Source organism: Mesocricetus auratus, unplaced genomic scaffold (assembly GCF_017639785.1).
Source record: "Mesocricetus auratus isolate SY011 unplaced genomic scaffold, BCM_Maur_2.0 Super-Scaffold_100024, whole genome shotgun sequence".
Taxonomy (NCBI): Eukaryota; Metazoa; Chordata; class Mammalia; order Rodentia; family Cricetidae; genus Mesocricetus; species Mesocricetus auratus.
In genome coordinates, this window is record NW_024429205.1 from 19,878,505 (window position 1) to 19,901,438 (window position 22,934).

Sequence of the window (22,934 nt, forward strand, 5' to 3'; positions counted from 1 at the left end):
AGAAGCAAAGCATGCAGACACACAGAGGCATGCGTGCATGTATCTGTATGCACCTGCACACATATACACATACATACACACAGAGGTAATACACACAGGCAACATATACACACGTGCACACACACACAGAGGCAGTACACATGCATGCATGTGAGCACACATACATACACAGAGGCAGCGCGCACGCGCGCACACACACACACACACACACACACACACACACACACACCCCTGTCTTAGTCTGGCCACAGGCTGCCCCTGCCACCTCAGATACCTGGGATGACCCTTTTTCCACGTGGCCTCCTGTTCCTTCAGCCTTCCCGAGTGGTACTTATCCCAACCTAACTCCAGACCCTCTCACAGGGAGCAACAAGCACATCGATGTATGCAGTGTGACAGGATCCTTACATGAACCGACAGAGAGGATGCGTCACTCCCATCTTAAAAGCAAGGACACTGAGAAATTCGATTATGCCCAGAAGCTTTTTTCTGTAACACCAGATGCCTCTTAGGGCTTCACAGCACCAAGAATCTGTTCTGCCCTTGGGAGCTGAGGGGTCATGAATCATTAGAGAATCCGTGAAGTGCCTGGCTGGGGGAAGCATCCAGGAACCTCGAAGTGGCAAGGATGGTTAGACCCTGGGCATACATTCTGATTTGAATTCTGGTCTTTGCTGGATTCTATCTGGGTGACTGTGGACAGGCCACTTAGCAACTCCATGCCCCAATCCCCCCCCCAATCTGGAGACAGTAACAGCAGGTAATTACCCAGGGTGGATGAGATTCTCCGTTACAATGTGACATGTGAGGGGACGGGGAAACAGAACTGTGTGCAAATGAAAACATAAGCCTCTCCACTCCTGTCCCAAGAAGGGTGAAGGATAGACTGAGCAATTGCACCAGGTGGGTTGTGGGAAAGTCTATCCATTACCTCTCCTTGGGCCTACTCACTGGCTGCAGGGTACAAAACTCCCCCAGAGGGAATGGGGGAAAGGGGGTTTGGTATCTTTGTGGGTTCCCCATTTCCGACCGAGGAAAATCAGCGGAGAAAAGTCAAACCCGGAACCGAGGCCTTTCTTTCACCTTCCCCAGCTTCCTAGCTACCTGGTAGGAGCTGGGAGTGGATCCACCTCAAAGTTGAGGTCGCTGAGGCTGAGAGAAGACCAGTGATGCGCCCAAGACCTACTGGGTGCCAGCAGCAAGGCCAGGCATGGATGTCAGACCCTGTCCCTGTGCCACTGCTCAACCCAGAACAGAGACGGTTTCCCACAGTACTGAGCTTTTTCTGAAACAAACCCCTTAATTCTTTGGCTGAATGTCTAAATAAGGATTTTTGCCAATTCCAAGCCCTGCTAACTGATGAAGTTGTCAGAAAAAAGATCTAATGATGCTTGAAAATGCAGAGTGAGCCAGCTGCCAAATTGCCCTCCCAGCTCTGACTCGACATCAGGGAGCCTGGACCCTCCCACTGGGGCTGGGTAGGGCCTTGGGGAGGGAGTTGGAGGTTGAGATGGACTTCAGTCCTGTTTGGAATGATGAGCTGTTAACCCCTTTGATCATCCCTGATGCAGAGGAGGGTACCACTTCTTCAAAGTTACCTTGTAGAATTAAATGAAGTGATGTATGAGTTACACCCTGTTGGGCACAGCTCAAATTTTAGGACAGCTAGGGGCTGGGCTGGAGCAACCAGCTGGCCTGAGTTCTGCCTAGTAGACCGATGCTGTGCAGCCCTTGAGGGAGCAGAGAAACCAAGATTGTAGTTTCCATTTGGAGAGGCAATGAGTCGCTGATCGACTCCTAGTATTTATTTATCTCTGAGATGCAGCTGCTTGTCTTGGATGGGTGAAAAGCTCCAAGTGACCTCAAGCCCCCGGAGGTGGTGCTTCAGGGTGGGAGCCTGGGAGTCCAACAGGCTCTTTGTTCTCTCTTTTTTTCTCAGTGGAACATTTGTCCCATTCAGGAGTCTGGGTACTAGGGGTGGAGCCCAGTCTGGGGACTTAGGAATCAGACAATTCCCAGGCCTGTCCCAGGAGCCAGAGAGACTGGGTGCTAAGGGTGGGAAGGGCCCTGCCATCATACGGAGACCTATGTAGAAGCCCCAGCAAAACAGAGACTCACGATGTGACCTTCTGCATCCTATAGAGTCAATCATCAGCCACCCAGGCCAGCAATAACTGGTTCCCATCCTGCCTCCTGCTCCCGACCTCTGCACATGCACGGTCCACTTTGAGTCCGCTTTCTCTAGACAATGGAGAAGAGTAAATGGAACCCTTGTGTCCAAGTGTATTTGGGGGGCTAGAAGGCCTTGAGTCAGACTTTTGGTCTCTCAGTTTCCTTGCCCATAGGAAGATACCCAAGTGCCTCAGAGCGTGAGACTCAAACAAGGCAGCCTGTGACACAGCTCATAGCCATGTGACCCAGGGCAGTGGGCAGGTATATAGGGCCAGACACCAGGATTGTCGCACCCATCCAATCTGTTGCTGTTTTAGATTAGTTTTTTATAGCATGCCAGAAAAAATAGCCAAGAATGAAAGGGGCTCAGGATAGTGTCCTAAATACAGTGGAAGGATTATTACCAGGCCCAGCTGTCCCCTTCTGCTGCTGGGTTCACTGGATGACAATAGCATTCCCTGGGCTGTCCTGGGTGTTAGTAGAGTTTTGTCATCTCTTCATCTCAGGACGCTCTTATGTGTTTCCTCAGGATGTATAGCCATTCTGAAGATAGAGCGTGGACACACCTGGGCTTGGGGGGGGGCTGTCACCTGTGTGTCCCTTCTCATCTGCCAACTTTGGCTTCTTCATTTGCGAAGGCCCCTCTGCCTTAGAATGTGCACGTGCAGTGACAGCTATAAGATGCTCATGAGCAAGTCTATTGCTAAATATTCAAGGAGACCCTCGGCATCCGGGTACTGGCTCTCCCTCCCATCCACCTTTCCTCAGAGGCTGGAAGGGCTCCACGGGATGAAGTGAGACTACCACTTATAATAGCAGTTTGAGGCCAGGGATTCTAGCCTGTCTCAGGGTAGACATCCAACCAAGCAGGGGTCACAAGGGAAGTCTCTGTTTAGGTTTCCTGAGTGCCCAGCCATTGCTTTGGCCTAGTCCCAGGACATACTAAGACATACTAAGAAGCTCCTCTGGAGGTGTGTTGCCCTGCAGCCTGCCTGACCCCCAGAAAGCCTTTCCTTTGGCACTAAGAAGTGTGAAAGAACGCAGATGGAGACTATGTAAGGTGTGTCTAGCTAGATCTGTCTTTGCAGGGCCCCACTCACAGGGAGCTGTATAAGACTAACAGGGAACCAAGTTTGGGCACCAAGATCTGGAAATGGCTCTGCAAGGAGGTGACTGATGGCCCCCTTGCTCTTTGCCCAGACCATCCCAACAAGAGGCTCGATAAGGCTGGAGATTGCACGGTGCACAGCCAGCTGCTGGCAGTGATATCCTACTTGTAGTGAGTGGATGATAAGGGTACCCGAAAGTCCCTCTACACCAGGCATTCCCCGCCCCCACCCCCCCAAAAAAGTCTCTCTCATCCATGGTTCCTCCTCTCTGAGAGGAGCAACATCCCTAGGGGTCCTTGGCAGAGCCCCCGAAGGTGAGGGAGGATTCTAGAGGCCTGCTGGGTGTCTGGCTTGAGGGTGGAAATGAGGGCCATATAGACATGGGGCTCTGAGGTCACCAACCACGTGGAGCACTTGGCAGGTGCGGAGTGGGGAGCAGAAGACAAAAGTTGGTGTGACTGCCACGTGTGGGAGATTCTGGCATTTGCGGTGTCTTACTTTACCCAGGAGCGGGGGACACTTGCAACTGACCTCATGCCCTTTGGCACCCACTGCAGCGGAAATTAAGGGATCAAGCAGAGCTACAAACACACACAGAATACAAGGGGAGAGCAGCAGTTAACAGACACACCCTCGGGAAACAAGGTGAGCCAGCTGTAAGTGACCAGTAGCGAGAGACAAGAAATCAGGACCCGAGCCTGCTCTCCCTGGGTCTGCACACCCGGGCAGTGCTGGACAAGGTGGCGGCCTGTGTACACGGTTTGTGGCAAGGGTCTCAGAGCATCTAGAATTCTGGAGCCTTCCACACTGCGTGCTGAGGGCCTGCCCTGTCTCTAGCTTCACCAAAGGGAGGGAGGCTCTTCTCTTGTGAGAGCCAATTAGCGCCTTTCTGGGGGACACCAGACACCACTGCAGACTGGGAACTGAACAAATGAGTGCATGTTAAACCCAGCCTCATCCAGCCTGTTTCTCCACTTGGCTCTAGGAGGCTGGCTCACAGAACACGCCAGTGTTTCTAGGGAATCCTCAAAAAATGGCCCCTTCAGCTCACTCTCCATTGGCACTCCAGTTGACAGACACCACCCACAGGCTCAAGCTTTGAAACAGTTTTTTTGGCAACCATTCGCACTCTTCATTATGAGCAAACGATTACCAGATATCCAAGGAAGGCCTCTGGCATGAAAGGCAAGGGCTCACAGCAGCAAATGGCAAAAAACACCTCAAAGGGAAGATCAGAGAAGATGAGCGCACTCAGGTGTTACTCCAGAAAGGGAGAAGCAGAGAACACAAATGAGCTCCTGGAAACCAAGCACTAAAGGGGGAGAGTGGAAAATTCATTATGGCTGAAGGAGAAAAGTTGAAGAAGCAAGCCCAGAAAGGAGACATGAGGGCTGGGGAGATGGCACAGTCAGCGTCTGCCTTACAAACACGGGAGAACCCATTTGAGTCTGAGTCTGGGTCAAAACGCCAGACATGGTAGTCCATGCTTATAAGCCCAGCTCTGGGAAGTCGAGACAGGCAGATTCCTGGAGCTTGCAGGACAGGCTACCTAGACCTAGGGATAAGTCCCCAACCAGTGAAAGGCTCTATCACAGACAACAAGGGAGGGCACAGAGATGGCCCAGTGGGTAAGAGTCCCTTGCTCTGCAAGCGTGTTGGCCTGAGTCTGACGCCCAGCCAGTGAGTGAGAGCGACAGGTTTTCAGAAAGTGAGCATGGATGAAGACACAAGAACAGCAGGACACAAACACACACACTCACACACACACACACACACACACTCACACATACACATACACACACACACACTCAGGAAACAAAGGCTTTGGATTTCTCCTTAACAACAGTGAACGCTAAACTGTAATCAAGTGGTACTTCCCGAATCCTGAAGAAAACTGGTTTCCAATCTATAATTCAACTCAGGTGTGAAGGGAAAATAAGACATTTTCATATGTGTATGGGGTCACAAGACACTTAGCTCCCAGTATTCTTTGTCAGAAAGCTACTAAAGGATGTAAGGGGGGGCTGAAATGAGATCCAAGTGAGATGCGGGGTCTGAAGGATGGGGAAGAAATGATATCTAGGATGCTGATGTGCTCTGTGTTCAAAGTGCAACCCTCTCCCAACTAAAGCAAATATAAGGCGCCAAGGACAACCTCCCTAAGAAAATGAAACACACAGAAAATCCTCCCTTCTGAAGGCTCTTGGAGAGTTAGACAATTGGTAGAGCCTTGATGATGAGTTAATGATATGTACAAAGAAAACTAAGCAAAAACAATTATTATATCTAGAAAAAATAACAACAAAGATGTGCAGAAAGAAAAACTCTCCACATTTATTTCACAGCTCGAATAGGGTTCTCAGCCATCGTGACAGAAACACCTGCTAACAGTTTGGATACAGTTGTCCCCGTCTCTGCTCACTGAAGGAGTTTAATCCATGAAGCTTTCTTTATGTAGGAAGCTTTTATGTAGAGGTAGAAAGGCATTCCTAATACGATGCCAGAGGTGAGGCTTTTGGGAAGTGATTAGATCAGATAAAATCATTTGGGTGGGGCCATTGTGAGTGAATTCTAGCAGCTTCAAAGGGAGAGGGAGAGAGACCACACAGGCACTGAGACAGCCATGTGGTTCCTGCTGAGATGAGACACAGCCAAGGGGAGGTCCCTCCTAGAAGCCTGCAGCTTCCAGACTTGAGCTAAATAAACTTCTTGAATTTTCAGTGAAGTAGCCTGTTGCAAGTATTTTATTAAAAAATGACGACAACAACAAACACTGACTACACAACACCAAATGTTCCTTGTCTTAAAATTATCTGATCACTACGCTGAGAAGTCACGGGAGTGGGGATGATGCATGCGTGGGATGTCATGGGCGGAGCTAAACACCTCCAGGAGGGTCAGGGGCTGAGATCTCAGAAGAGCAACCTAATGTTCTCTTTGGAGACAGGGAGTGGGGGAGGGGGAGGCTGCAGATGGCCTAGTAGGGTGTAAGCCTTTTCCTGAAGACCACTCTACCTTCTCTCTGGTTTTGTCAGCCATCATCCCAGGTGGACACAAAGACACTGGGCCAGGAAACCAGAAACCCGAGTCACGCCATGCCACACTCTCGGTGTTTACAGAAAGCAAGATCATTATTTACAGGAAGAGAAACATTGAGCTAATTGACTTTTAAAAGACATCAAATACAGCAGACAAACAGAACATAAAACCCCATGTGGAAAAGGGGCACAGTGTCCCAACCAGTAGGCGTCTTTGTCCACAGGCTTTTCCGGCTATCTCTGCTACCCGGAACCTTCTCGTGCCTCGCTCTCTAAGTCACCAGCCTGCTTTTTCCATGATGCAACTCACACTAAGAAAACAGAACTTCACTCTTCTCAGAATGTCCAAGTCCCCTAACCAAGTTATGCCAGTCCCTAAAGTTCCCTGCCCCCACCCTCCTGTCTGTCCTGGAAAAAGCTCTGGGTTGTATGAGTCATTGGGCTCCCCTCCTTGGGCTGCGAAGTCCTCTGCTTGCCCAAGATTGTAGGGGACAGTGGTGTAGGTTTATGTCCAGCCTGAAGCCAGTGGATGGTGGTTAACAACTGATGGAAAAAGGATAAAGACAAAAATTGGGGGAATGGCAATAACAAAAGACAAAGGTTCTTGCTTCTGGGATGATACTGTTTGCCTGTGTGTGCGTGCGTGCGTGCGTGCGTGCGTGTGTGTGTGTGTGTGTGCTTCATTAATTCATTTAATTTTGGTGTGTGTGTTGTTTTGAGACAGGGTCTCATGTAGCCCAGGCTGGCCTTGAACTCCCGATTCCCCCCTGCTTCCAGTTCCCAAGTGCTGGAATTACAGCATACACTATCAGGTCTGGCTAAAATTAACATATTTTAAAAGTGAATTGATAGTGATTACGGGTGACATATTTTTTAAATGTCCTTATTTGGAAAAATTGGAGGTTGGTATCTCTAGTCCCTGCTGAAAACAAACTTCGGTTTTGGAATAAAACATCACCGTGGAGAATGATCTCGAAGAGGACGAGACCCACCCCAGAGCCAGAACTACAGACTCCAAGGAGGCATCTAGTCCAGGCTCCCTTTGGTACCAAGTACATGCCAGAATCCCCCTGCCAAGGGCCTCCTGGCAAGCCCTGCTTGGCTCCTTTTGGTGGTGGGGGCCCATTCCCCATGCAGTCTTGACCATTTAGAAGTATCTCCTTGTACTGTTGAAAACGGGCACAGTCCTTGGGCAGTTCTACCCCTGCTCACACTTTCTCATTCTTTGACCTTCTCCATACTTGTATTTCAAACCTGTCTGAGGGTGGGTTCCCCACCCTTCTCTGCACCTGAGGGCCCCGACTGCCACTTAGGAGGAATCGCAGCAATGGTTGAATGACTACAAAAATCCTCACTCAGTAGCCAGCTCCTCCTCTTAGGTTCCTGGGCCTCATCTCAGAGGCAGCCCTGCCCTCAGAGTCCATCCTGTTCCAGACAGAGGGAAGGTGTGCCCTCTCTGCTTCAGATCACTATTCCGCCAAGATCCAAATGACGTGTGAGGAGTCTGAGAGTTGCCATTTGTCAACCCAAGGCTACCTGTCACAAACGATGGACAAATTTAAATAAGACCTCAGAGTGACTGGGGAGTCCTTGTGGATATCTGGGCGTGGCCAGGCTGCCCTGGGGAAGGGCGGGGCCTCTTCATAACAGAGAAAGTCTCAAGCCACTGTCCCTAAGGAATTGAGAGGTGTGGGATAGTGCTGAGCACTGCAGGCTGCTGGGAGCCCGGAGTCTCCTTGCCACCTCGCCACGCCTCCCATCGTACGTAGGAGGACACCGAGGACTCACCCCAAGAGCAGAGTATGGATATGCACACACACCTGCTTGTCTGTCTGTCCTGGGAATATGGAGTGTAGGGTTCAGCCTTGGAAAGTAGAGGAAGCCAGAGCAAAACGGGCGTGTTACTCCTGCGGGTGTAGCCGGCCTTTGGTACTGTGAAATGGCAGCCATCTACAAACTTCATACTTAAAAACTGTAAGCATTCCAAAACACCAAAACCAAAACTGACACCAACAACCAAACAAACCTACTGTTTTCAGAAAGGTTGGGGTTTTGTGAGGGACTTCACTCAAAGATATAGGCTGCGTATGGCTCAGCATGGCCTGCGTGTCTGAGGGGTCCCAGCTTGGGGAAGTTAGCAGCGTGAATGGATGGACAGATGGACAGAAAGATGAGAAATTAATGGAAGAGATGGAATCAGAGTGCTCTCTTTAAACACCTGGAAATGGACAAAAGCAGGCTAGGGAACAACCTTCAGGCTCCCCAACTCTCTCCTTCTGGCTTCTCCCAGGAGACCCTGAGGAAGCTCTCCGCCCCTCTACAGGAGCCCTATTTCCCTGACATGGCATGAGCAAAGAGAAGAGCCGAAGGAGGCTGGGCAGATGGCCTGAAGGAGCCCTATGGCTTCCTCAAGGCCCCTGGTGGTCCTGTGTGGGATCCCCCACTTTCTTACTCACAACATTTGGGATACAAAGGGCAGCAGAAGGAATGAGATGGCACGGGGTCTCTGGGGTCAGTAAATGGTGAGCCCCAAAAAGTGTGTCACAATCAGATGACTCTCAGAAGGGCTGACAAGCTGGGGATGGGAGGCTTGTGACTGGGCCAGCGAGAGCTTCCACCTAACAGGGGAGATCTGGGGTAACTCTCACAGTCCAGGCTGGATGTCCTCGATTAAGAGAGGGCAATAGTCAGTACTCCTGTCTGGCCAGGTCTGATGGGGATGGAGGGAAGACAGATTTGTGTGAAAAGTATTTGAAGGCCACGTCCTGATGGGCCCTCTGCCTGGAAATCCCAGAGCCCCTTTAACACTCAGCATGGAGGGCCCCCTCTGCCCCTCCCCATCCTGGACTCACCCTCAGGGCAGGAAGAGAGATGACCTGGTCCATCGTCAGTGTGGCCTCCTTATAGTGCTTGCCTGAGGGGCAGAGCTTCAGGAAGGTGTCATGGATGCTGAGAAAGAAGGCAGGCATAATGGTCACGTGGGAATGAAGGGGGTGTGGGGTCCCCTGCCCGTGTGTGCAGGGTGTCTCAGGAAGGAAAGAGGACTAAGAGTGGGCTAATACAGAACAGGGCACATCCCCAATCCTCCCATGTTCCGTGGGGGTGGGGGCATAAAAAAGAGCCAGGACACACACAGCAGAGCGGCTGTGTTACACAGGCCACATTCCACAGCGTTCATTCTCGAACGTCAGAGCAGGCAGGTGTAGTGAGATGACTTTCTCTTTTGGGGGGCCCACCACCCAGCTCCCAAATGATCACACACGGAGGCTTATTCTTAGTTAGGAATGTCCCGCCTTAGCTTGGCTTGTTTCTAGCCAGCCTTTCTTAACGTGAATTATCTGTCTACCTTTTTCCTCTGGGCTTTTCCTGTTTCCCTCTGTAAATCTTGCTCTTACTCCGTGGGTTGCCACGTAGCTGGGCGACTGCCCCCCCCATGTCCTCCTCTCCTTGTCCCCATCTGTTTTTCCTCTCTGCCTGCCAGTCCCACCTATCCTTGCTCCTGCCCTGCTATTGGACGACCATTCAGCTCCCATCAGGTGTTTTAGATAGGCAAAGAATCACAGCTTCACCGAGTTAGGCAAATGCAGCATAAACAAAAGTCACACAGCTTAAAATAATAATGCTACCACAGGCAGGAACTTCTGTTGTGGCTCCTCCCAGCCCCTCAGGGACAGATGGAGACATCCTTCTTGGACATCCAGATGCCCTCATCCTCAGCGTGTAGGAAAGAGGTCACTTGGTGAACACAGAAGCCTGGTTCAAAACCCATGTACTGGCAGCTGGTAACCTGACAGCCGAGCCAGACTCACAGGTAGCAACAAGCAGCGCCTGCAGGCTGAAGTCCTAGGGAGCTAGCCTCCTGCCTTCATCCCTTCATGGCGCCCTAGGCAACTCTGTAACCAGACAGTCGGTCTGCAGGCAGCCAGGCAACTCTGTAACCAGCAGGCAGGGGGGAGTGGTGTGGCTGCGTGACCACTGAGTACACAATAAGAAGGAACCCTTGGCCAGGCCAAGAGAAGACGATCTCTTAGCCTCTGTTCCTCTCCCCTATCCTGGACTGCAGGCTCTGGCCACCAGCAGGCTCTTGGGACCACAAGGCCAGTGACTGTGGCAGCCAGTGGGGGAGAGGGTAGATAGCAGACTGGGCAAAGCCGTGCAGTCTTGGGCAAATTAATGCTCCATCCTTTGAAGCCATCGATACCTCTCTTGCAGCTCAGGTTCAACGTATGTGAAAGGAAGTGCATACGTGTGTGTGTGTGTGTGTGCATGTGTGTGTGTGTGTGTGTGTGTGCATGCATGTGTGTGTGTGTGTGTGTTAAGGTGTAAATAAGCTTTAAAATATGTTTTTATGTGAGGATAGACCTGAGTCCCTATCTCCTCTCTGGGTTCTTCTGCACATCTAGCACATGGTTCCTTTTGGCTGGTGGACAACTTTCAGCTAGAGTAAGATGGAGGAAGATACAGGGAGCCCTCTTACCTCACTCAAGCTTTCTTTCCAGCCTCACTTTTAATTATTGTTACTGCATCTTCAATTATTATTACACACACACACACACACACGAGCACATGCCACTGCTTGCACGTGGAGATCAGAAAACAACTTCTGGAAGCTACTTTTCCTTCTCTCATGTGTGTCCCAGATGTCAAGCTCGGGTTCCCAGGCCTCGTAGTAAGCGCTGTACTTGCTAAGTCGTCTCACCAGCCCTCCAGTCTCTTTTATGATTCCCCACTTAAGCTTCAAAATTATCCTTCTCTCCTCCACCTCGTTTCTACTCTGCCTTTCTCTTGCATCAAACCTCTAATCTCCCCCGAGTGCCAGGAGCTAGCAATTTAATTCACAGTCTGGAGTGAATAACTCACAGTTCCTCCATTGACATCCCCAGATAAACGCAGATGAATTTTAGTCCGTGGGGATTTAGGGACACGTGACTAAGTGAAGAATTCAGGGGTGTCTCTGACCAGAGAATCAGGGGTAGAGGAGGAGGCCCCAGCAGTGCCCGGCAGCAGCGTGCAGAGCCATCCTCTGTTCCCATTTTAGCCACTCATCTTGTCACAGCTCGCTGACTAGGAAAGCATCCTGTAAATCTCAGCCATGGACAAGTGGAGGAAAAATAAGCCAAGATTCCGTTTGTCCACAATGCGGCCTAGTTTTGCACGCTGAGAGGCTGGTCTCCACCTATTGACCGGCTTGCTGGCCTTCAACTTTCCAAATGGGCTTGGGCCCAGGGAAAGCCCGAGCAGGAAGTTGGAAGCCTTGAGAGAATAGTTAGGGTCCATCTCCCTTGTCCTTACAAGCTCAGCACAATCTGCCCTTCCAGGAGGCCAGCTGCAGCAGCTCTGGCCTGCACCAGGACCCCTCAGCCCTGAGCAGGGACAGTTGGTGTTTAGACACCTCCCACAGCCTCTGCAATGTTTCCCCCGTTCCATCACCTCCCAGGACTGCAGTTGAGGATACTGCCTTCATCCTCCTGGGATGCTGACTAATGAGGCAGACAAACCCATGTGAATCCTTTTCCTTCCCTACTAAACGTGGGACCAGAGACCAGAGACATGGGTTCTATTCCTGCCTCTTCAATGGGAGGCGGGGCCTTTCCAGGCAGGCTCTGTGCTGACTTGGGAGGGCCTGGCAAATGGGAGGTGGACCAGGGCTTGGAGACACTTGGAGAGAGCCATTGCCCTGTCAATCTAGTAAGGGACCCTGAACTGTCCCCAGCGGCTCTGTGTTAAGTGTAAAAGGGAGCCAAGAGAGCAGGGTGTGCAGAAGTCAGGAGAGGATTCTAAAAGATGTTGGGATGCGAGAAGGATCGTCTCAGATCAACAGGAGGAAAGAAAAGCCATTCCTATTGGAAGTTTCCTGCTGACCTCAAAGGGCAAAAGGAACGTTTTTGTCACTGTCATTGCTAGAATTGCTGCAAATCAACTTCCTTCCTTCCTTTTTTTCTTTTTTCAAACAGGTCTCACTATGTAACCTCCGTTAGCCTAAAACTCACTTTTTAGATCAAGTTGGCCTTGAACTCATAGAGATCTGCCCACCTCTGCCTCCAAAGTGTTAGAATTAAGGGTGTGCACCAACCATCATGTCCAGACAAAAGACAGACTTTCACTAGGTGTGTGTTGGGGTGTGTGTGTGTGTGTGTGTGTGTGTGTGTGTGTGTGTGTGTGTGTTAAGAATACATGTGTCCAGATGTGGATGTTCACTGTCTTATTCTACAACTGTTCATCTTATTTTGCGGGGACAAGATATCTCCCTGAACCCACATCTCACCAATTCAGTTAGACTATTGGCCAGGGCTCTGTAGGGATTCCGTCTCTGTCTTGTCACTTCTGAGTCAAAAGCAGGGCTCAGCATTTTCACATGTGTTTTAGGGACCGAACTCCAGGCAAGCACGCTACCAACTGAGCCATCTCCCCAGATCTTCACTAGGTTTAAGCCTCCTGGCAATGCATTCTTGTGGTGTATACCTAGAGTGACTGCTTCTCTCTCCATACCATAGGCAGGGCCCAGCAAGGCAGGGACCACTCCTCTACAGAAGCGGTAGATGCCTTGTCCAGAGTCACATGGGTGTGGGTGTTAAAGTGTGAGTTGCAGACACCAGGGCTCCACCCAGAAGTCCTGAGAAGGGAGACTGGGAAGGCCCTACAGTTGTCATCACCCCTCTTCTGACCACACACTGTGTTTTGGGCATACCCAGACATGTCACCTCCTAGCATCTTCCCAATAGGGCCTATGGGAGAGGTGTAAGTGACCATTTTGTGGATGGGTAAACTGAGGCTTGGTGAGTTTACCTAGTATGCCCAAGGCCATACAACTGGGAAGAAACAAAGAGTGGATGACTGAACTCTAAAATGGATTACCTGCATTGTGCTAGCTCCCCTTAAAGGGTTCACAGGTGAGAGACTCTATGCACCCATTCCCGACTCTGGGCAAGGTTGCTGAACGGAGCCCTGCCCAGACTCCATGCCTTCCCAGACGGCCACAGGGACCAGCTGTCCACAGATGAATCACGGCTGCATCTCGGCTGCCACAGAATGTTCTCCTCCTCCAAATATGGATCAGCCAGCTCGAAATGGAGCTCTGAATTAATCACTAATGGACTCAAAAGTCAAAGCCATTTGAGAAACTCACACGTTCAGCTTGCCAACAGCCAGGCAGCCTGGGTGGGGCTCACTTCCACGCTTGGCTCCCAGACGAGAGAAAGACTCAGAGTCTACTTTGCTGATAGCTACCTCTCTGTGTGACCTTGGGGCCCCCTCCCCTTCTTCTCTCCCCTCCCCTCCCTCTTCCTTTCTCTCTCTTTTCTCCCCTCCCTTTCCCACAGCCTCAGTTTCTCATGAGAATGAGGGTCATGGTGAACCCCCTGCCTGGATCCCTCTAGTCAGGCATCTGTGGCTCCAAAAGTCTGTGCCCATCTCTGCCATCCCACCATCGCGGCCTCTGAGACTTTTTAGTTTAGTGGGTCTCAAACGGTGGGGGGCACTGTTAAACCCTGTAGGGAACCTGTAAATGGCTCTGTACCCCGCTAGGCCTTGGGGTTCTTATTCAAACCCAGGACAATGAGCAGGTTCTACAAGCTTCCAGGTGCCTCTCCCAGACCTGCAAGACCAAGATCAGAGATTTAATGCAAGCTCATGGTTCCTGCCTAGGCTCAGGAACCCAAACGTACAGATGGGTTCCGGGCTCTGGGGCCCAAACATGCAAAATTTTCCTTCCAAGCCGTGTGACCCTGGGAGAATCGGTGTCTTTCTCTGGACCAGTTCCCTCCTTTGCAGAAGGGGAATAATAGCCTGGTAGCAACAGCTATGTGTGTTCAGCCCCAGCTGGGTGCACATTGCTCACACAATGGCCTGCCATCTCCTTGGCCTACAGCAGCTTTGTGAGGTTGGTGCTGAGTCCCCTGACATTGTTTTATGGTATGGACACCGAGCTCCAGTCACATAGCTGAGCCTCAAACCCAGGCTCGTGACTCCCAGGAAGAAAACTTGCAATAGTCCATGTGCTGGAGCCTCAGTTGCTCCAGGGAGCCCCGGGGAGCTAATGGGTAGAACAAGGCATGGGGACCAGAAAGTCTGTGTCTCCAGGAGGCTAAGAAGAAAGAGTGGCTTCCTAAGAGGCTTGGCAGAGCATTTGCCTAGCATGTGTGATTCCCTATGGTCAGTCTTCAACATGAGGGAGGGAGGGAGGGAGGGAGGGAGGGAGGGAGGGAGGGAGGGAGGGAGGGAGGGAGGGAAGGAAAGAGGGAGGGGGAAGGAGAGAGGGAGGGGAGGAGGGAGGGAGGGAGGGGGAGGGAGGCAACCATGGGTGGACCAGCCTGAGCAGGGTCTGGGAACAATGCTTCCAGAGACTCCAGAGTGTCAAGGATTCATCCAAAGGGCTCTGGTCACAAGGTATGTGGGTCTGGTGACTTGGCCTTTATGTGCTTATTCATACGAATAAGGAGAGACATCTTACACTGCCTTCCCACCTGCTATTGATTTCTGCATGGTTTTCACCAGGGAACCAGCACGACTCAACTGGACTATCATTGAGGCCACTTAAGAAAAAAAAACATTCAAAAATGACCGGGGCTTGATGTGGTCCAGCTTGACCTTAGCAACTCATGACCCTTTCCCCCCCCCATGCATTGAGAGCCAAGAACTTTCTGAGGCCACACTATGCACCAGTATCTAAGCTGTTTCTTCCTTTACCCATGATGCACTGAGGAGCTGGCCTGTCGACAGTCTGTGCACACCCTTCTGGGTATCCCACGTCTCGGTGTGAAAAGACCCCTCCCTTCAGAAACCAGCAGCATCTTGTATCTCTCAATCTAGTTTGCCAAAGCAACACACTGCAATAGACTAAAAACCATAAGCACTTGTGAAGCCTACAGTCAGGATGACATATATCCTGCACCCCACACTTATCTACCCTGTTCTCCAGAGGCATTTTACAAACAGCTTATTATTTCCTCTTGGTTTTTTTCCTTAATATTTATACAACACTTCTAAGTACTGAACTAATGCTACCACTTGTCAGTACCGTTTCATTATAGACATTATCTTGTGACATGCCCCTATTAAGAAGAGGATTTATTTCTCTATATAAGTCTCCTTTCCCGATGTCCCAATTTAAAACAATTTGCCTGAGTCGATATTCTGTATTTACCGTATTACTATTATATTTTATTTATTAGTCAAGCATTGCTCTCAGCTGATTTCCCTTGTGTAACATGACTACATTTTCTTTCTTGCGGATGCCTTTTGTTTTTCCCAGAGTTAACCATTGCTTTGTTTTCTTTTTCTCAGATTGTAGCATGCCTACCATGAGCTCGTCCGCCAAACTTTCTACAGCGCTGTAAAGAACTGATTCTTTTCCAGGCCTGTTTCCATTGTCCTGCGTGAGCTTTTCCCTTTCTTGCCATCCTTGTAATTAATTTTTCCATCCTCTACGGTAAAATCCTTTTTTCCGCGGGTCCTGTGTCTTTCTTCCAGTTTGATTACTAATTTTAGCAAAGCAAATCCTCAAAGAAAGCTGCCTCAAATATTTTTTAATTGCATGTAAGATATCGTTATCCCACTTACATTTCTGATTGATAGTTTATCCAGGAGCTTTATTCTAGATTGGAAACTTTTCTTCCCTAAGGGTTTTGAAGGACTTCGATGTAAGCCCAGAGCTGTTCTGATTCCATATACCCACTGGGTATGGACTCTTTCTTTTCCTCCTCCTTTCTCCCCATTTTCTTGGCATCCTGAAATGTCATGATGGCAGGATGATACATGAAGGCTCTTTGGTTCACTCTTGACATGTAGAGGCCCTTGGCCTTCAAGCCAGACTTACAGCAAGGCTTTGCAGGTTGAGTGGAAGATTCCCCCTGCCCTTGGTGGCCCCAGCTGCCAGTCTGGCTATAACTCTCATCCAGTGGTGAGCTCCTCCTCCACTGATGGAGTGAGGCATGACTGCCAAGTGGATCACAGAGCAAGAGGTAGACTTGCCTGATACCCTCAGTTTCCCTTTCTGCTCTCATCTGACGGCACCAGGGCGTTCCAAGCTCCCTTGGTCTTTCTGGGTTTCAATTCTGTCACTCCAGACCCTGCAGCTGGGGTTGTTTCAGCTTCCTGCACGTCTGAGTCTGATTCAAGGACTGTCCACCTGGTACTTCTCATATTTCTGTTGGCCTTCCTTCTTCATCTACGGTGTTCTTTTTGTGCTTACAGGATCATTTCCTCTTTTAAAAACATGCCTTCACTCTCTCTTTGGTAGAGGGAACAGACATGGGTGGTATTCCATTTTCCATATTAACTGGAAGCCCCATGCCCTTTGCTTTCCTAATTTAATCTTATAATCTTGAACATTATACTTCTAAGGTTCTCCATAGAAGTTCCAGCCACCCAGGACAGCATCCCACTGGTGGGTGAATCAGCGCCAGTGTTTCCTGAACCATCGTGGTGCGAGTAGAATGACCAAGTCAAAGTATCTTTTTATTTTGAACCACAACAGCTGAGCATCTTGTCATTTGAGGCCCTTGGCCATATCTTCAACTGTTCCTTGAGCTGTGGTATCACCTTTTTTTGTTTGTTTGTTTGTTGTTTTTTGAGACAGGGTTTCTCTGTGGCTTTGGAGCCTGTCCTGGTACTAGCTCTTGTAGACCAGGCTGGTCTCAAACAGAGATCTGCCTGCCTCTGCCTCCAGAGTGCTGGGACTAAAGGTGAGGGCCAGCACCGCCCCGCTGGGGTATCACTTTTACTGAAGGTGCAGCGCCCTGTCCAGTATCACCCCTCCATCTTGGGGTTTCTGTCCCCTTGTCCATCTTACTTGAAGGTGTGGGGTGTGCAGACAGATGAGGAACAGGAGTTGAGCACCATACCCTCCACTATGTCTTCACTAGGCAGGGTGCCCTCTACCCAACAGTTACCCATCCTCCTCTCCATGGCCTCAGAGGTAGAAGCCTCCTTGCAAGAGCTATCCCGTGAGACACGGACACCTTGTGCTCCAGAATGGAGCTGTCAGTCATGGTGATCCAGGAAGAGCTTCAAGAGAAGTTTGTGGGACAGGTCTGGTCTGAGCAGATGCAGAGCTTTCCCTAGCAATATTTGAACAGTTAAAGCTGCACTTTTTCCAGGGGAAGTGTTATCAAACTGGGGGGGGGGGATCACACAGACTGTGTCCCAAACTTGGTCCTTCATAAGCCAATTAAAAGAGCCACATTAATAGTGGAAAGCAGAAAAAGATTTATTCAACGTGGCCACAATGGGAAGAGGGACAAAGGGATCCATGACTTTCCAAGTCATCTTCAGCAAGGTTAAAAGTTCAGAGAGAGAGGCAAAGATGCGCATGCATACACGGACACACATCTAAGCAGTTCAGGTCAAGGTGTGGCCCCACCACCACCACTGACCCATCTGGGCTTTCAAGTCTCATTCTGTAAGGTGGTTTGACAAATGGATAGAACTGTGTGGAGCCTCTTTCAAGAGTCCAAGATCCCCCCTGTGGCTTGCACCTTTTCCTTCTCCCAGCATGAGGTTCCTAGGGGGAAATTCCCATCTCTTTGGGATCCATTGTTTGAATAGTCTGATGGATTGAAGATACACTGTCTCATTAAAATATTTTCATTTCTGCCAGGCCTGTTACATAAGGACACAGTATTAATGACTTTTCTCGTTGCTCTGACAGAGTACCTAACAGAAATAACTTATGAGAGTTTATTTGGTTCGTGGTTGGAAGGAATACAGCCCTTCATGGTGGAGAAAGGTAAGGTGGCTGGGGTGGGCAGCTGGGATGCTGGATCTGTAGCCCTGGGGACTTATGGGCTGGCCGAGTCAATCCTAGTGGATTAAGAAGCAATGAGCTCTGGAAGCATAAGTTTCCATAACCCCAGGATCTGTTTCTACAGCCCTACATTTGTCAGTGAGGCCCCACATTCTAAAGGTTCCATAGCCTCCTGAAATAGCATCACCAGCGGGAGATGGAGTGTTCAAACACGAGCCTGCCGGCACATTTACATTCAAACCACAATAGCTACCTTTGATGGGGACAGAAGTGGGATGGAAAGAGGATGTAGCCAGGTGCCAGCTGAAGACCTGGGTGGTCGGTTCAGACGGGCGAGGGCCCTTAAGGATGGCTGGCTTCCAAGGACCCCATGCTTGGGAGGCTAAGGCAGAGCAAAGGAAAATGGAGGGGAGCAATGCTCAAGAGGGAAAACACGGTTACCTTCCACATTCTCTCTCCCCAAGTCCTCACCACCACCATCACAACCACCCCACAGGTTAAGTATCTATACCAGGGTCTGGTATTGAATTACAGTTCCTCAAAGCAAGGGAACGGTCCAGAGCCATTGAAGAAGGACGGGTAGCAAAGAGGACGGCTTCAAAGAACAAAAGGGATGGGATGTGGGTACAGGAAGCTACGAAGTGAATGGGCGAGAGACTCATGAACTGACGTCCGACGGCGCACGGGAGCTGAGTCAAGAGGAAGGACCCACAGGAGAGAACGGAGACATTTGCTCTCGTTTAGAACATGGGCTATCTAGTCATATCTAAATGTCTCATTTCATCTCATTTTATTTATTTTTTATGCAATGCATCATAGAAAACATCAATAGGGATTAGGCGCGTATAGGACACAGCTTGTTTGGAGGTTTGCCTTTTATTTCCTCCATGTAAAAAAGTGAGTTCAGAGTGTGGCTCAGTCGTAAGTCCTTGGCTGGCATGGATCGAGTCCTAGCTTTGATTCCCAGCATAGAAAAAGAAAAGTAAATAAATAGTGTTTTTCAAAGGAAAAATAGCACAGCCTCAAGATTGTCCCTGGTCTCTATAACCCTTTGTCACCTAGTTACCCTACTGTGCCTGGAGAGGCTAATGTTTGCGGCCTTCAGAGGGCTTGGTGTGAGCTTAGGGGGTCAGGCCAATGAGGTCAAGGGGTGTGTGTGTGTCCAGGACAATGTCTCCTCATTCCCATCTCCACTGACTTCTCCCAAGAGTGTCCTGGAAAGTTCGTTTATACACCACACAGGTTTGCACACCACGCGTATTTGTTGAGCATCTGGCTCTAACCAAACACATCTATCCTAGTCATCCCACCCATGCCCTATGAAGCCATTTGTCACATCTACATTCTGGATCGATAAGGTCTTTGGCCAAGAGCTTTCCCACAGGGCAGGGTGCTGCTTGGAAACACATTCTCTGCTTCCATTGTATCGAGCACAGAGCGGGCCCTGACAGGAGCCAGGGAGCCAGGTAGCAGTCCTGATGTCCTGAGTGTCCCTGATGCTTCCAAGCTCACCAAACCAGTGACTAGCCCAGATAAGCTCACCTACTAAGCCTTTCTCCATTTTCCTCATTATCCAAGGAATCCCAGTAGCTATGAAGAACCTCGGCCTAGGGTGGTAGTAACAGCATTGCAGCCCAGGCCTGGTGTGTCCTTCCACTCGAGTGGAATCTCACAACTTCCTGTCCACCCCAGATGCTGCCTCAGGCTGTGTGGCTCTGAACAGGAGGTCACACCACAGGACCAGAGTGGAGCCATAGCAGGAAAGAACCCAGATCAGGGAGAGGAAAGGAGAATGGGGCCTCTACTCACCACAAAATCTCATTTCTCGTCAGGAAGGTCAGAGCCTGCAACAAACCAGAGAGATGAGCTGCCACTCAGTCCAGCTCCACGGTGACCCCTGGACGAGCATGGAGTTGCAGGACATGGAAGGCATTCTCTCGTTATACCGTTGAAGAGATGAAGGCTCTACACCCCACAGGAGCAGGGCTGTGGTAGTAGCCAAGGGCAAAGTGGTACCATACCCTCCTTGCCGTGTCATGGGAAGCAGGCAAAGTAGCCCAGACTGGGAGAGTCATTCAGAGCCAAACAACACCCTGGGCTCTGGGACAGGGGCTGGGGGTGAGGAGATTGAGAGCACTGGTCTGAGTCAACATAGATACAAGTTCAGCAGAGGCGAGCAGCATCAGCGCGGCCTGCTTCCCTCTCCTGAGCTTCAGCAAGAATTCTCCTCTTTGTCCCTCCAGCCCTGGGAAGCCCCTAGTTCTGTCCCAAATCTGTGACCTTACTACCCACCTGGTACTCTTCCAGGTCCTCCCACTGCATCTGGTACCTCAAACACTGCCCCATGCCAACCCCGTCTCCTCCTGCCAGCAGCAGAACCTCTGCCCAAGGGCTCAGCAGCTGGTGCACGTCCGTTGATTCAGTTGCTATGGTGACCAGCATTCCACCTTCTGCCCCCGAGTTGGCAAACAGGTTCTTTTGGTGCCCTGGCTAAGAGACGTCACCTCCAAAACAACAAACGGAAAGGCAGGCCAAAAAGCAGTCTTAAGACTGTTGACTCAGGGAGTCACGATGCCTGGGATGGAATCCCAGCCCTGCCACGTGCTCACTGGGTGACCTGGGGCAAGCTACACAACCTCTGTAATGCTTTGTGCCCTCACCTCTTCAAGGGGATAATCATTGCAGGACCGTTGTGGGGTCCACTGAGTTGATGCAGGCGGCAATTGTTGGCAGTTACAAAGGGGTCACTAAGTGTTAGAGCCGGAGCCTGAGTACCACGCAGGGTGTGGGTTACTGAGATGGAGAAACATAAACCCTGACTTGGGATCTAGGAGGGCACTGAACACCATCGGACTGAGTCCCCGCAGGAACCGAAGGTGCATTCGAATTTGGACGACATGAAGGGACCCTACACAAAGATGAGGTCTAAGGCTTCTTCTACCAAGATGGGGCAGAAGTCAGGGCTCCTATCACAGAGCTGCTCTGGTTATGGTCAAGGGCAAATGGACCGAGCACTGCAGCATCACTCTCTGATTTTTCTGGGGGACAGAAAGCTGGGTAGAACGGGCAGACTGTGGGTCAGAAAACAAACCAAAACCAAAACCCAGAGAAGATAAGCAGCACCACCATTGGTGCTAAAGTTCTGGGCTCCCCCCGAAATCCTCTCCCTGCTTTCCTCCAGGGTATTCTGTATACCCACCCTCATAGTACACACAGAGTCCCTTCAGCCTATAGCATAGACAGCCACAGACTGTCCTGGGAGAAGTGTGGGTCTCTGATGTGGTAAATTCTCTAGAAATTCTCTGCACACTATTGCCTCTCTTTCTTCCACAGAGGTAGAGACTGACAGAAAGGCCTAAGCTTACTGAACAGTCACCAGTGTCGGGCATGTCACTGGACACCAGAGAGGAACAACTCTCAAAATCGACTTCTACAAAATATCCGTTCTCCATACATACACCCTATGCACACTATGCACATACTTGGCCCCATATATGCACTCCATGTACACGCACATCCCTGGAGTTGGAAGCCGATGTCACCAGAGGTAACATTACAGAGGCATGAATATACACCAAGATGACAGGCACATCCTACCCCTTGATGTTATAACATCCATGAAGTTCAGGCTTGAAAACTGAGCAGTCAAGTTGCAAGAGAGAGAGGGAGAGGGAGAGACAGAGACAGAGACAGAGACAGAGAGACAGAGACAGAGACAGAGACAGAGAGACAGAGACAGAGACAGAGAGAACACCCATAATGTTTTAAGTAAGTTCATAACTTTGTGGGCCTTGGGACACATGTAGCCTTTGAGCTGTAGGCCAGGCTTGCCCAATTGTAGACAGTGACAGTAGCTATTACATGCGGCCATCGAGAACCTAGACTTTGAAATGTTAAAGGCCAAGTTTTGTCACTTTAAGAAAATCATAAAACTACTATAAACTTCGGTTCCCATCTCTAAAATGGGACTTATAAAAGTCCCCAATTCTAAAATTGCAAGGATAAAAAATAATAACAAATGTGTAGCTTCTTTTGTTGTTGTTGTTTTTAATCAAAATGCCTGGTACAAACTGAGTACTTGAGAGGACAATATTGCTTTGAGGTTGAGCCTGGAAGGAAGTGCAGGCATCCAGCAAGCAGGCAGTCACTAAGCCCCATCCAAGCTTGACTGCTTCTGACTCTCCTGTGCATCTACCCAAAGCTGGCTTGGTTCATGCTCAGAGCTTCTTCCTCCCTCACTCTGGGGACTGCAGAGTTGCTGAGGTTGGGGGATGCTGTCGGGGAGATAGGCAGGCTGCAGTTCTGGGACAGCCGGGGCAACCTGGGGATCTTTGAGATGCCACCCTGGCAGCTGTATCGTCTCCATCCAGTCTTTTTCAGACGCCTTAATTATACAAGGTGCAGCAGCGTGGCATCAGCCTGTTGTGTCTACTCTGCTGACCCTTGCTAAAAGAGAGCAACAAAAAAGCAAAGGCGAGAAGCGCCCGGCAGCTCAGAGCTCTCAGCTCCTCATGCAGCCTCTATAGGGCTAGGCAGGGAGGCTGGTGAAGAATACAGATGACACCTTGCCCAGTCACACTCCAGGAATGTGAACCCACAGCCCTCGGGAAGCTGCAGTGCAATCAGAGACAGATAACAAGGACCAGGCCAGAGGCCAACACTGGAGCTGTTGGACACCCGAGAGCCTCCAAAGGAGAACCATTGGATCACAAGTCTGCGTGGCACAGCTGAGGCAGGTTGAGAAGATGGAGATAGTGTTCCAGGCCCAGGAGGCAATGGAATCCAGCCAGAACTGCATAGCACTGTAAGGGTTTTCACATTTGTTTTTATAGGGTACCTTCCCTTCTGAAAATGATGCGGGTTTGTCATTTA

General features: G+C 50.1%; 1 protein-coding gene across 1 annotated transcript in view; it reads right to left on the reverse strand.

The window, feature by feature from the left end:
- Positions 1-20,510, reverse strand: part of Cib4 (calcium and integrin binding family member 4) — a 56,778-nt gene extending 36,268 nt beyond the window's left edge. The window contains exons 1-3 of the mRNA XM_005073514.4: positions 20,355-20,510; positions 19,872-19,906; positions 9,172-9,268 (exon numbers count right to left, since the gene is read on the reverse strand). Of these exons, the coding sequence (XP_005073571.2) occupies positions 9,172-9,268; positions 19,872-19,906; positions 20,355-20,504 (282 nt within the window). The 5' untranslated portion in view covers positions 20,505-20,510. The remainder of the gene's footprint in view (positions 1-9,171; positions 9,269-19,871; positions 19,907-20,354) is intronic.
- Positions 20,511-22,934: the final 2,424 nt, after the last annotated feature.